We start from the raw sequence: 15306 nt of genomic DNA on the forward strand, positions 1-15306 counted from the left end.
ATTTTTATAAATCAATGTTGATGTTGGTTAAAACTTTTCTGACCCCCCCATTTGAAGATAAACTTTTGCCCCCCCTCCATAATGCCCATGCCTATTTTTTTCTGGTCCGTCGAGTTGAGCAAATTTTTATTTTTTTTAGGTCTTAAGGGGTGGGGTATGAACGTTTGGACAGTATTTATTTTGGGACATTAGAGCACATCAGATATATCGAATTGCATTCTGAATACGAAGAATGTCATTCTGATATCAAATAATTTTGATTTTTGAAATTGCAATTTAATACACATTTTATGGCAAATCATTAAAATTGATATTTTTGATATTTAACAGTACTTGAAGTAAACTTAATAAATCTGAATATTTATACTTAAAATGTATGTAGGTGGGATGAAAAGCCGACGATCAATTTAAAATTTTGACCTTTCGTATTGAAGATATGGATTTTTTCCCCAAAACTAAAAAAAAATTAGGTCTTTTGGGAAAAAATCCATATCTTCAATATGAAAGGTCAAAATTTTCAATTGACCGTCGGCTTTTTCCTCCTGCTACATACACTTTAAGAATATATCATTAGATTTATATAATTTACTTCGAGGACTGTTATATATCAAAATTTGAAAAATATTAAATTTTTATAATTTGTCATAAAATTTTGTATTATATTGTGATTTTCAAAAATGAAAATTATTTGATATCAGAAAGACATGCTTCGTATTCAGAATGCAATTGATAGGTCTGAGGTGCTCTCATGTCCCACAAAAATACTGTCGAAACGCAATAAACGCTCATTTTAGATCCCTTAAAGGTAGAGCAATTTTGTTGTTGCTCAGATGGCGCGACAATAAAAACAAACAAACAGACCCCTGGATGGTGCATGGTGCGTCCCTCATTTTCAGTTGCTATTTCTCACAGTGCATCTGGTATGATAGAGCAACAAGAAATACCATAACGAGACTAAGAGGTATTTTAAAAAGTGTAAACATTATATTAAAATTGTTTTTGTGTTATTGTTCATTAATCATTTATTACATGATTTTGCAGTTAAATATCTATCTAAACAATGTAAATATTTATTTTATTATTGTTTCCTGTGAAATTAGTTTTGAATGAATGTTTTCACAGGTAAAAAATAACTTACAAGAATGGCTAAAATGAACTAGAAACTCTAAAATTGATCAATTGCGATTTTTTTTTCATCCAACATGTTTTGCACCGTCGGAAAAGGTGTCAAAACAATCCAAATATTTGCCTCTGATCGGTAATAAGAGGGAAGGCAAAATGATGAAGAAAAGCAGAAACCTCAGGAAAAGGGCTGAGAGTGATGAAGAGCCCGAAAAATCTGATTTGATTCCGTTCTTGGAGCTCGATTATCATGCCCAAATACGCGATATGCAGAAAGAACGATCGGAGAAAAAGAAAAAGAAGAAAGAGAAAAATAAAGAAACTGGGAATGGAGATAAGAAATCTAGTGGTGAAAAGGGAAAGACACTTCTTAGTTTTGACCATGATGAGCATGATGATGGTAGGTGATTCCTAGTGATTAAAAAACTCCATGCAAAAAAACAACATGAATCATGTAGGTATGCTAGGTGAATTCAAATTTGCCATCAAATTGCATCATTTTATATATCAAATTAAAGCCCTGGCCTTGAGTAAACTAAGCCAAAACTGACAACCTTTTTTTCATAGCACTTTCCGTAGCAAAGTTACATCTTGTCAAAGATTGACTTTCATCAAAAAGATTCAGCTAGCAAAATTCCCCAAAACGGCATTTCGGGGTGTTTCTAGATCTTAGTCTCATGGCGATAGCAGCTTTTTTAATGGAACTGCTATCAAAATCCCTCTAAAATTCCATGTGCGACTTGATTATCACCATAAAAATTCATATATTTGGGTCAAGTGAAGTATAGAAAACATATTTATGTAGGTTTCCTTCACCCACCTATTCTCTAAAAAAAATTCAAATTTCTATGTAAATATGCATTGTGTTGGGGCCCGGTCTCGGCGAATTAAGCTGACTAGTAAATGTGTTAACTAAGGTTTGCCTAGGTTACCTACATCATGTCATGTTGACACGGTTTCGAATTTGGCAACCAAAGTCCAAAGTCCAAACCATGAAGTTTTGTTCCACGCGATTGGCCAAATTGAAACATGTCACCAGCACGTCATTGACCGATCAATCTGCATAGCATCGCGTGACGCAGGGTCGCAGGTTGAATGTGAGTGGGAAAGGTCTTTGCTTGCAAAATATGCTGGCAGTAGTTCCGGTTCCAGTGACCAGTGTAATAACTGTATAAACCATCAATTCAAGCTATTATTAAGGGTACATTCTCTTGGGTCATGACCTTGACATACATGTAGTAGGGAAATTTTTTTATTTTATTTTTGACAAGAAGACATGTATATATATCCTTCATAAAATAACATGAATCCTGAAAAAAAAGTGCCAATGTGTAATTTCCCCCTATTTTGTCTCCCGTTGCTAATGAAAACAAACTCCGATTGTAATGCGTGAGGTCCATTTTATATAAAGCTCCATGGTATGCACCAACTACTATCTTAGTTTCGAGTCCAGACTGCATGTTGTTAGGACGAACGACGTGTGTTTAGAACGACGTAAACCACAGCATAAACCGATTGTGAAGGAGACTAACTCTCAAGTTGAAGCGTTTCCGATTAGAACGTCAGTCCGGCAAACTCGTCAAATTGGGCATAATAGCAAAACGGGATGTACGAACGGGAATCGAGATATTAAACCGGGCGCCCAGCAGGGCCCGGTAACTTGCAGTACAGTGTTTTGTTTTGCATGCAGTCCGGGCATGCAAGAAGTGCTGTGAAAACATATTATGGAAGATATATGAGCCGTATTAGATTTACTGAAACCCGGGGCTCACAAAAATGATTATTATAAATGATCAGCCAAATATTGTTGTAGGTCTATTGATCATTATTCAATGACATGGGCATGCCTATTGCCTCCGGCAGGGGGGGAAATCCCATACTGCCAAATGCATACAGGGATTGGGCTTTTGCAAATAATCTTTATAGACATGGGTCCCTATTTTTGCTGAAAATCCTTATGGGTCCGTTAAACCCCCGTACCGTAAATCTCGATCTTTTCGGGGAAAATGGGTCTATAGGCTTCAAAGAAAACTTTAGACATGGGTCTATATTTTGAAAATCCTTAGAAATGGGTAGGCCCCTACATGTACCTGTCCACGGTCAAATGGCAATGGGTAGATGATCCGAAGTTCTAAACTTCGAAAATAGTCCAATAGGCCTACTGATTAAAATACAAAATAACAAAATAAAAAATAACTTCCCATGACAATATGTCGGTTCATAAAATACAAATTTTGTATTAGATCCAACACAACGTTTTTTCTGCTTTCGGAAGGAGGGTGGTCCGAAATTTAAAAAAGTCGGTGACAATGAAATTACGACCCCCCTTTTTTCGGCAACAAAAAATTTATGACCCCCACCGCCGATAGGCCTACACCTTAGGGGCTGTGCAATAATTATGAGCCCTGGGGGAGGGTAAAATTGGGGGGGGGGGGGGCAAGCAATTCCCCCCCAAGCGATTTTTGGAACGCATTCATGGGGCGCCTTTTTAATAAAACGCTCTAAAATGGCTTGGGAAAACAGTACGGAAACGCTTAAATTTTCATGCTCGCTGCGCTCGCAACATACATCTAGACTATGTAAGACGGTTTTCAATTTGGGATCCCCAAAAAATAGTAACAATTTAAAAACTGTGTTTTACAGAGCGCACTGTGTGGTTGCGCAGGGGAATAGGTTAAATAATCAGTACTGCTGTAAATTGAGCTTGAAATGTCACGATAATTACGATAAATATATCGTGGTTTGTGTGCAGCGCCATTTTGAATTCATACTACAGGTAGCTCAACACTAAAATCTCTTCACGTTTGGCATATTACGCCACATGGTAGGTAGTTGCAATTAAAAGTAAATGTAGACATTTGGTTGTGTGCACCCTGAAAAAATTTCCCTGATGACATAAATGCCTTTGTGTTATATAAAAGCCAGAATGTGATTGGCTCACATTTGGCTGATTATCATGTTGTAGATTGCAGATGATCCAATCTCTGTATTGGTTAGAAACTTTTTATTAGCTAGTATTAATTAATCGGTAGAAGAGAGCTGGTTGTGTTTTCGTTTTCGTGAGTGTTTTCATGGGGATTAAATCTTCGGCCCGTGAGCAATTTATGCAATCAATGTTTTTTATTGTTAAATTGAAATTATCTCAAGAAAGGACACAGCATGGACACAGACACATTATTTTGGGTACGGTACTTAAATTGAGAATCTTTAATACAATATGTACCGTAATTTTAGTGCATACAAAAAACTGCTACGCACATTTGAGAATTGCTATACAAAACAAATAGTGCATAGCAGTTTTTACGATGCAAACATTATGCTGGGAGGAAAACCCTGGATACGCGTAATGCATATGCACGCTTCCATTAACTTGTGTTCGCGTACGGTATACGCTACAGTCAGGCCTTATATTAAGTATGCCTGGACCAGGAGCTAAAATGAGCTCCTGGTCCCAAAGATGGCTCCTGGTCCTATAGTTTGTAGTGTAAAATATTGGATGCACCAGGAGCCAAAACTGGGCAACCATGGGGTAAAAAAAGCCTGGGTGCCTGGTTAATATAAGCCTTGGCTACAGTAGAAGTGTAGATTTATTACCGATAATATTTGGCTCCCTGTGTAAAGAGTTGTTGAAAGTCCAATTCTCCAATGTTGAGGTAGAGCTATTATTAATTCTGTACTTGTCTCCTACCAACAGGTGAAGGTGAAGTATTCCAAATCAAGAAATCAAGTCATAGCAAAAGATGGCCAAAAAGGCTAGAGAACGCCAAAAGCAGCTGAAGAAAGATGACCAACTTCCTCAGAGTGTTCCTGCAACACAGGGCGCAGGTAAATAAAGTGAAACTTGAACTTGTGTTTATTTTTTAGGTTGTCTGAAGGATAAACCTATGAGTCATGTGTGAATGTCCATCCATGTATCTGTGTGTCAGCCAAGACTTTTGGTTCAAATTTGCCTAATATGAACCCCTACAGTTCAACTAAAACTTTGTCATAGCTGCACTATATGGGAACACTGTATTGGTGGTGTTCATGGTCACTATACTGAGGTCAAAGTGCAAGGCTCGGATTTTCGCACGATCATGTTATGTGCACAGAAAATTGTGTTGTTTTGAAGTCTATTGCGTTTTTTGGTACAATTACCTAATAGGGTGCAATTTGCTAGACTTGAGTCCAGTCCTTGTTTACGGAGTTTAGGGTTAGGGTTTAGGGTTGGGGTAGGGTCTTGTAATAAGACTAGTTAGAGTTGCATCCTATTCGGCAGTCACTCCCATTTTTTTGATGTCCATTACACTTTTCAAAAAAAATCTGAGATAAGCTTAAAATCGGTGGAAAATCATGCAAAATACATCTCACTTTTGGGTTTGAAATCAATCAATATTATTTTGTTATTTAAAGAAGTAAGTAAATCATATTTTTGCATTTCGTCCTATTTTTACCGATATGAGAGTAAAGTTGCAAGTTGGTATTTTCGAGATATCTTGCCTGCTGCATTGGTGTTCTTTGTTTCACACTCACCTGTTCAAGTCAGGATGTCTCAAAACTACCAACTTACGATTTCATAACAAAATGAGCATATTATGCTCATTTCAGTAAGTAGCAGGTCACATCTAGTGTTTGCAAGGGTGATATTATTTACTTTAACTTGTTACGTTGTATCTAGGGGTGAAAATTGAAGAGAAGGAGTCGAAGAAGCCCAGCCTGAAGCCACAGAAAGGATCAGAGAAACACATATCTATGATTCTATCTGGTCAAGCAGCTGAAGCAATGAGTATGGAACAAGATGATAAACAGGAGTTAGCTGGAGAGAAGTTCCCGAGTCTGGCACCAGGTAAGACATTCATATGATTCATTGATCCAGTAATTATATCCTATGATTCAATCTGGTCACACACCTGACACAATTCTAGCCTTTTTCAAAGTATGGTGCACACAATAGGAGGGCAGTATTCAATCTGGGTAAAAACCGGCAAATTAAAAAGGCTTTACCCACTTCGTGCAGCGCCATCCTATTGTGTCCGCCATATCTCAAGAAGGCTAATGAGTATGGAACAAGATGATATGCAGGAGCTAGCTAGCTGTCATGAGGTTTAATCCATCCTTACACCCATTTTAGACACTTTTTAATTTTGGGAACATGTCAAATCTTGAAATTGAAACACTTAGCACTTAAAAAATATCGTCAATAATCCCAGAGGGGGCTAGCTAGGCCTTTTTCTATCCCCAACTAAGCCTTTTTACATCCCCAACTAAGCAGTTCCCAATCCCAAGTCTTGTTCTGGGCAAGATATTCATCAGCTTTCTGTAGTGTTATAGCCAGCCTAAAGTTTAGTGCCAGTTGAAAACAATTGAATCATTTGAGGCATATTTCAGGCATTTGCAGCTGTATTGAGGAACAAAATGTACCTATGCTCAATTTTGTGTCAGTCAGTAACACCTCAAATTCCCTTGTGTGCTGGTTGGTAAGCCTGATTTGTTGTGACTGGTGCCGACCAGTGATGCTATAAACCTGGCTATCTATCAAGAAGAGACATGCTTGGTGGAGAGGTTCCGAAGTCGGCTCCAGGTAAAACATTCATAAACTAAGTTGGCAACCAAAGGCTTCATGATCTCATTTGATCAAGCTACAGTATGGAAAAGGAACAATCAAAATTTGATTTTAAATTCTTGTTTGGATAAAATTTTAACAAACTTATGAAATCAGGAAATTGACACATCAGTAATTGTTTTGTTTTACATTATCCAACAGGGGTGATTCCTGATGCAGCTATGATTCACGCTGCGAGGAAACGTGAGACAACGAAAGCACGCGAGATGGGCGACTACATCCTTGGGCGACACCAAACGATTCGAGAGCGAGAATTCACGGATGGTGCGCGAAGATGACAACGACCGGAGTGGTAGCGACAGCGGCGATGACGAGGAGCGCATGAGTTTCACCGTCAAGCATACAACCAACCGACAACGCGTTAGAGAAGCATTGGATCGAAGTATGTATGGGGTCTCTGGCAGAGCTGGGACACCAAGTCATCGAGAGATTTGAAGAGAATTACAAACAACACTTGAGTGGTCAAATGTTACCACGAAATTGTTAGATTCAATGCATACTTGCAGGCTATGAAATAGTTCCTTAGTACCCAAGTCCTTGATAGCTCAATTGGTAGAGCACCCGCCTTGTACACGGGAGGTCCCGGGTTCAATCCCCGGTCAAGGAAATGAAGTTTTGTTTCATTTCTTGCCCATCGCAAGGGGGCGAAAAGTTTTAAAATGGAAGTGACGACTGTACAAGCATCTTTTCATCTAAAGCAGATTTTTCATCTAAAGTAGGGGAACTGAAATTTTAGAGAACATGACTGCGATTTTGTAAGAAAGGAATTCTCGATTGAAAGCAGGCTGCAATCATATCAGCACAATTATTTACAGTTAAAATTCCATAGTAAAAAAAAAGCTACACATTTAAACCCCTTTTTAATTAAATGTGTTTTGAATATATTTCTGCACTAATTTATGAATTTATTTCCCTAAAAATGCAGTCTTCACATATTTAAATTGTGTATAGTAAGAAAATTCAATGAAACCTCTAAGCAAGCTCTTACACAGGCCATCTCTCCCTCATCTTTCAGAAGCCCAGGAATCTGACGAGGCCAGCGAAGGTGATGGTGAACACGATGAAGAGATGTTACGATGGGAACAAGAACAGATCAAAAAGGGACTGTGAGCGTAGCACAGGTAGGACAGATTAATTTGTTTGGGTATGTAGCCGAGATGTGATGGTCCTAAAATGGCTGGCTGGGCAGGAAGGTAGTATGGTTTATATTCTTCTCTGAGTATATTAGGATGAAATGTTTGGTTTTCAAAGATAAAAAACACAGATATTTTGGATTTGTCAAAACAGTGGATGCAGTTGTAGGATTATTAGTCACATTGTTACTTTCCATGAATTTTATGATAAGTGATCCTATCTTTGGTACTATATGGTAGGTCTTGGAGTTGAAAGCGGACAATTTTGAGTCTTGGTGCTTGAAACCTCTGCCTTACAGTGCTGTACTGAAAACATTGTATGTTGCTTGTACTGTCAATGTACACACATGTCAAATTTTGCTACTTCACAAAATGTTGATAATGTACTTCTGACATGTTTACAGTGTTTCTAGTGGATAGCGGTGTTTTTTTTATGAATGAAGATGCAAATTCAAAATTTCTCTTTTCTGTAATATTAAATCCATCATTTTTCTCATATTTAAGGCAGAATCATTGTGACTTTTATATCATTACAACTCAACTCATTGTGCTGATGACCACATGCCAAAGTACTGTGCTTCAAATGTCAATGCACTTTGTTACGCAAATCCTTTCTTTCTTCATTCCTCCAGGCCCCAGCCAGCGGCACCTCATCAGCTCAGGAGTCCTCATACGACTATCAACAGTACCTCTATGGACAATCCCAAGCACCAGAGTATGGCTATGCCACCTCAGTGTCAGCTCTACCCGTGGGTGGGGGTTATAATGTGGGTAGGGGGGAGGGGGAGGCTATGATGCAGGCACCGTCGGCAACCTCGGTGCCAACAGTTTTGCCTACTGTTAATATGGAACAGGTGAAAAAGAAATTGGCTGAAAGGTAAGTCACATTTTCATTGGATTGGTTTACTTTCTTTTCTCATACTTCTCATAGTATAGGCTTTTACTTCAGAGTTGAATTAAACATGTTGTCAGCTTTCATTACTTTGTACTGATGTGCTACAATTATGCTGACTTAACTCTCTTCATGTGGGTGTCGACTGCAGGCGACATGTTTCAAATTTTTGTTAATTCAGAAATGTATTTTTTCATGACCATATGTGGAATCAGCATGAAAAATGCATTCAAATGAATACAAACAAGCCTAGTATTGGTTCAGTAGTTCATAAGATAGCTCTTGATATTTTGAGAAAATATTTTAAAACTTTTCACAACCTTTTCCGGAATCAGCATGATAAATGCATTAAAATGAGCATTAAATGTGTTGCAAAGATATTGGCTTCATTCAGTACTCCCAAGTTTCATGTATACATATTTGATGACAAGCACTACTTTACATAATAGCTTCTGGAATGCCATTTTGTTTCAATTTTAATTTCCCCGAAAATTGTATGTACATTTTGACAGTGCAATAACATGAGAGAACTTTTGATTGATCAAAATTTGGAAACTTATACAAATTTGCGCAACTGAAATGCTTCAAGTTGGAAACTTTTTGGTTAATATAAACCCAATGTTGGTACAATGGTGTGTCTCTTATTTTCTTTAAATATCTTGTAACTATAGTGCTAAATATTTTCACTTCTCACAGGACTCTGGCAAGTCAGATGTTACCATGGTTACCATTGCCGGGATAAAGTGAAAACAAACAGTACAAAAAGCAGACGATAACTACCCCGATGTTTCTCTACAGTTTATTCGTCACTCCACCAAAGATGGGGATCGTCATCATCAGAAGAAGAATCTATTTGGTCCAACCTGGTGTTTTAATGATGAACTTTCAACTACATGTATATCAAAAAGTCTCCTTCATAGGGTGAAAGTAGTTTCTTGACGAGAACTCTCTAGCGTAATATTTTCTGTGAATGTTTTGCACAAACTACAGGTTGGAGTCGATCCAAGAGGTGCACAGGGCTCACGAGCGGGAACACGACAGTATGGATGATCGGCTGCGGTCGTCGGCGAGTTCCAATATCAATCTGAAGGACACCCAGGGGGCGTGTCAAGCCAATATGGCTTCTATCAAGAGATGAGGGGGTATGTTAGAGACTTGGTCGAATGTCTCAATGAAAAGGTGCGTGTTATTGAGGGGGTGCGGCCGGTTGTCGGAAGTCGCAACCCCCTCTTGCTTGACCTGCGTCTTGGTGTCTGTATGGGTGTGAGTGGTTTGGATGTGTGGGCGTGGTGTGATGTCTCTCTCTGTATGGGTATATGTGTGTGTTCTTGTGAATGTATGCATTCTTGCAAATGTATATGATGTTGTGAGAGTGTGAGCACCTCTGTGTGCGTGTGCAAATAATATACTGTTATTTTTAAAAATTTTCTTGTGCTTGATTGTACATACTTTTGTACATGTGTGTGTCAATGCACATGTATGGGGTGCACACAAGTGTACCCATGTTTACTCGAGAATTCTAGATTCAAATTTGCTCACCGATAGCTTCACATTCGAGGCTAGAGTCCAAAGAAAGCTATCAAAATCGAATAGAATTTGGTGAAGCATGACACTGTGTAAAGCAATGGCAGTAAACACAGCCGACAGGAATTTGAAAAAAATGTTGTTCAAATTGTACTTCAACTCGATTTTAGATTATTCTAAATAAGCAACAGTTGATTATAAATAACTATCATCCAAATTTAAACATCAACAAAATATTTAACATCCGTTGCAAAAAATTACAACGCTGATCTACCAAAAAACAATAGCTTTGGACTCTAGCCTTGAATGCCAGCTATCGTGTACAAATTTGAAGCTAGAGTTAGCGAGTAAACCCACATATGTGCCAGTGTTAGATTTTTAGTGTTGAAATAGCACCAGACATGTAGTGTATGTTTCTTATTTGTATGTCCATATCTTTCCTATCCAGTGTAAGCTCATATTATACCCCCTTCAATATGAAGAAATAATAATTCTGATTCATGTTTGGCTATTTAGAGTCACCCAGTAGTGCAATTAATATTTTATTTACATTATATAAAAGTTTTAGAATAGACCATTTCAAATCAAGATCAGAAAAGTTTCTCAGTTTTTTTTTTATTTTGCATTTTAATTTTCATAAATATAATATTTTTTTCTTTCATTGAACATACAGGAGAGAACAAATTTTGTTCCCTCGGAGAAGTGTTTATAAACACTTATGAAGAAAAATACCATCTCTTGAAATGTGTACTATCTACTATGTGTCTGAATAAAAAAAACACCCATATATCTCCAGTGGTGATTTATTGATGTCAGTGTTAGAAGAGTAGATACATTGTCGGTTACATTACCTATCTGGCTGATCTGGGAAAAGACTTTGTTCAACTCCTGTTTTATATTTTGTCCCAAAAGAAAGTTTTTGTTCCCATTTTTTAACATTGAAATTATTGAATCACCCCTACCTATGAACTGTCCATGGCTAACACTCGCATTTGTATATCCCTTGCTTCCAATTTAGGTACCTCTTGTCAATACCCTGGAAGCATCTATGCACCTGTTATTGAAGAACAGAGCCCAGCAACTCGTGGAAAGGAGGCAAGCTGACATCCGAGACCAGTCGGCAGAGTTCACCGGCGCAATGATGAGGGCGGCGGCTGCACCAAATTTGGACACTGACAGAGGCAGAAAAATGCTGGATAATGCTACGCAGAGGAGAGCGGCTGAGAGAGAAGCAAGAAGGTGGGTGGCCCTTGATGTAGTGGTACTTGAATTGGCACAACAAGAACTCATTATAACACTAAGTAGGCAAAGGGATAGCGTGGGATCAACATTTTTAACAGAAACATAAAGTGGATGTATACTGGATGATACTACACAGAGGAGAGTGGCCAAGAGATTAAAATTAGAGCAAAATTATAGGACGGCCATGATGTAGTGGTTCTTGAACCATGAACAAAGTTACAATCAACTGTCAAGGCATAGCTGACCCTTATCATTTATGAAATATTGATCAATAGAATGTTGTTATTGTTAACTATGACAAAATTTAATGTTATATATGTGTAATGTATTGACCAATAGCATTTTACCATTAATGTTTGATTAATTAGACAATAGTTCATTAATTAATAATTATCAGATCATCATCGACGGTCAATTCCAAGCAAATTTGCCTGTGGTGCCAAAACAAAGTTAGCATAATTATTTTTCATCTGGAACAAAGCAGCGTGTAATTTTGATTATCTTTGATTTTATAAGAATCAGTTGGTATTTGTTAAAAGAAACAATCAAATTATTCTGATAATTTATATGTTCATTTCAGGGCAAGAAGGCGGCGTGCTAGAGAAGGCCGCAAACAAGACAAAACTCACTACGAGGGCATGTCTAGCGATGATGAACTCATTGAGAGTCAACTCCAAAGATTTACAACAGAAAGAGGTAAGAAACAACTTGAAAGACAACTGAATCTGTATTTACAATTAACGACTTCTGCAGTGTGCTCAGAACACAGCAGTCAGAAGTGTCACTTGCACTAGAAAGTTCCACAGCATGACTCCAGCTTTAAAGCAGCTCCATCAAGTTGGTTTTCAGATGGACTTATCAGAAGTGTGCAAACAATTCCAGTGTGATTGATCACCCAAGATGGCATTGAAATGGCAATAAATAACGTATTTGCAGATTTCGCTCTAATTAACGCCCTGGGGGTTGTATTTTCAAAAGGGGGGTAATAAGGCCAAGAAAAATTAATTGTTTGTTTGCCCTTTCATGAAAAAAAATCAGGAGGGTCAGTAGGTTGAATTTTGTATTTATTTTTTTACAAAACAGAAACAAAGAAAAAAATGAGAACAGTCATGGAAACATAATCATGACATGAGGTATCATTTGCCAAAGTCTGGTTTCAAAACGCTCAAAAGTATCTTTAAGTATAAATTTATAAAAGTATAAATTATTTTTTAATGATTTTCTTTTTGCAATTTTTTGAGGTTATAAAAGGAAAAATAAAATAAAACGCGACCCAAGATTATAGTGATTTTTTTTTTTTTTTGGAAAGGGCAAACAAACCATTTTTTTTTTTGGCATAGTTGATGGTCTTTTTTTAAATAATTACCATTAAAAGCATTGCTAGTTACCATTTGGCAGCGCTGCAGGGCTCCACAAACAAACAGTATTTCTACAAGTACTTCACAAACACTGTCAATAACAATGGCGCAGCCGTCAATAACAATGGCGAGCCACATGGATTTAAGTAAAATTGGCAGGCGATGATTGAAAATACGGGTATTGTATGGGACCTTGGAAGAATTTGATGGGGCGTTTATTACAGGGGGACATTTAATTAGAGAGAATATATGGTATATAGTATTTCAATGCCTTTTTTTAACCATAGCAATCATGGTAATATTTCATAAGTCAAACATTGCCCTGTGCCATACCCCATGTGGTGACACTGCCAAGATGTTCCAACCATAATGTCTTGGATGATGGTTCATTATAGTTGTCCATTTGGCTTACCTGTGAGAGAGACATTAGCAGTTTGCTGCAGTTCATGCTTGTACAGATGCACGCCTTTGATCGTGCATGTGTAGGCACACCGATTTTTTTTTCAGTCAACATGCCTATTTAAAAATACTATGCACATTGCATTGTCACTGTCCGGAGAAAGTCAAATGCACTATATAGGATGTAGCTATGTAACTCATTGACCCATCTGGGTCACATACTGCCTGTTTGTGTGGTCACCTCAGTGACAAATACCAAACATGAGGGGGAATTCATATTGCGAGCTGAAAAATACAAACTATGCCCACTGAATCAAACACTGATATCACTGTCTTGAGGATAACAAACATCGGGGAATATGCAAACTTTGTTTAAGGCACATGCAACGTAACATGCCTCTCGCATTTTGTTTTCACACAGATCGTATCATGTCAGAATCTGCCAATGTATTTGAAGAAGTAGTGGAAGATTTCCATTCCCTGTCTCTCATCCAATCACGCTTTCAGAAGTGGAAGACACTGCAAGGAGAGAGTTACAACGATGCCTACATTGGGCTGTGTTTACCCAAACTGTTTGCTCCGTTTGTACGGCTGCAGTTGTTAGACTGGAACCCATTACAAGTAAGTTGCAACATTCTTACAGTGCACCTGATTGGTTAATTAGATGATATAATCATCTCGGTAACCAATCAAAATAGAGCTATATCTCTTAGCAATTAAAAGCTTAATCCCCTTCAGCCCTTCTGATCATAGCTGTGATTGGCTCAATATGTAACCAATCAAAATAGGTCTTAGAGGTCGATAATTTGCATCCAGAATAGGGAATATCAATGATATGCCAAACCAAACCACCCTAAAATATTCATCAATATTGAGAATTTTTTCATTTTGAAAAAAAAACTGATTGTTGCTAAATGGTTTATATGTTGTGCATTGGCAAAATGTGCCACAGTTCTATTGTATGTATTTCCGAGACTTTTCCTACAATAAATCTTGTGATTTTATTCTTTGACAGTCCAACTGCCCAGAGTTAGAAGACATGCCATGGTACGAGTCATTGTTGTTCTATGGATTCCAGGATATGGATGGGTTAGACCCAGAGGACCCTGATGTTAAACTCCTACCCAGTCTTGTTGAGAAGGTGTTGATTCCTAAGCTGTCATGTAAGTGTGCGAAGAAGTCTATTATAATACGGTTATTTATTATTGATTCACCACTGCAGTATCTCCAAAATTTTATACTAGAAGTGCACTGAAATGGTCAAACATGTCCACATCAGTAAAACAAGTCCACATCAGTGGAATTGAATTCTAATTTTGAAAGAGCCTGAGGTGCTTGATTAGTTGCCAGAAGAAAGGGAGAACTTGTATTCTTTCATTTGAATGTTATTTATATGGTACCTTATTTTCTGTAATAAAAGCCTGGGGCATTGAAAGGGTGTTTATCAAAGGCACATTTTGAATGAATGAATTGGTTTGTAAACTTACAAATCAGTGAAATTTAACTGGCTTTCTGTTTACTTCTTAATTGTTGCATGATGCTCTATTTTTATCATGATTTTTTGTTTTCTAATCCAAAATGGTGGCGTAGTGGCGATACAAATTATCGCTAATAATGCGTAAAAGTAACATCACTACAAAATTGCATTAATTTTTGTAAGGGCATTTTCATGCAAATATATTTCTTGAAGTTTTGTCCATGCAATTGTATCTTTTTTTCCTTCACAATTTACAACTTGACATGAATGTTTTCTCCTCTCTTATAGATCTTGTAGAGAATGTTTGGGATCCGGTGTCGGCATCGCAAACACACAGATTAGTCACGCTAGTACACAAACTTGCTGAAGACTACCCAACAGTATCAGCACTCAACAAAAACACACAGGTAATATTTTAGAGATTTATACTCTCTTATGATGAGGCTCTCATCTAACGGGTAATTATGTACTTGGTACGAGATTGAATTTTCGGGGCGGGAATTCGGGTACCCGAAAAAGGAGCTGGTAGCCTAATGGATTGGGCATCTGTATGTCTA

At 37.7% G+C, this 15306-nt stretch overlaps 1 protein-coding gene and 1 non-coding gene across 2 annotated transcripts in view; both read left to right on the forward strand.

Annotated features, from left to right (window-relative positions):
- Positions 1-1169: 1169 nt before the first annotated feature.
- The window catches only part of LOC140140658 (PAX3- and PAX7-binding protein 1-like), a 34576-nt gene continuing 20439 nt past the window's right edge, over positions 1170-15306 (forward strand). The window contains 15 exon segments of the mRNA XM_072162414.1: positions 1170-1522; positions 4817-4855; positions 4858-4947; positions 5780-5947; positions 6866-6944; positions 6946-7157; positions 7743-7830; positions 8417-8734; positions 9740-9849; positions 9852-9928; positions 11292-11512; positions 12096-12211; positions 13694-13893; positions 14288-14435; positions 15038-15156. Coding sequence (XP_072018515.1) covers positions 1279-1522; positions 4817-4855; positions 4858-4947; positions 5780-5947; positions 6866-6944; positions 6946-7157; positions 7743-7830; positions 8417-8734; positions 9740-9849; positions 9852-9928; positions 11292-11512; positions 12096-12211; positions 13694-13893; positions 14288-14435; positions 15038-15156 — 2229 coding nt within the window. The 5' untranslated portion in view covers positions 1170-1278.
- On the forward strand, positions 7259-7331 carry Trnat-ugu (transfer RNA threonine (anticodon UGU)). The gene has a single exon. It is a non-coding gene; the product is annotated as a tRNA-Thr (tRNA).

The sequence above is a fragment of the Amphiura filiformis genome, chromosome 19 (genome assembly GCF_039555335.1).
Source record: "Amphiura filiformis chromosome 19, Afil_fr2py, whole genome shotgun sequence".
Taxonomy (NCBI): Eukaryota; Metazoa; Echinodermata; class Ophiuroidea; order Amphilepidida; family Amphiuridae; genus Amphiura; species Amphiura filiformis.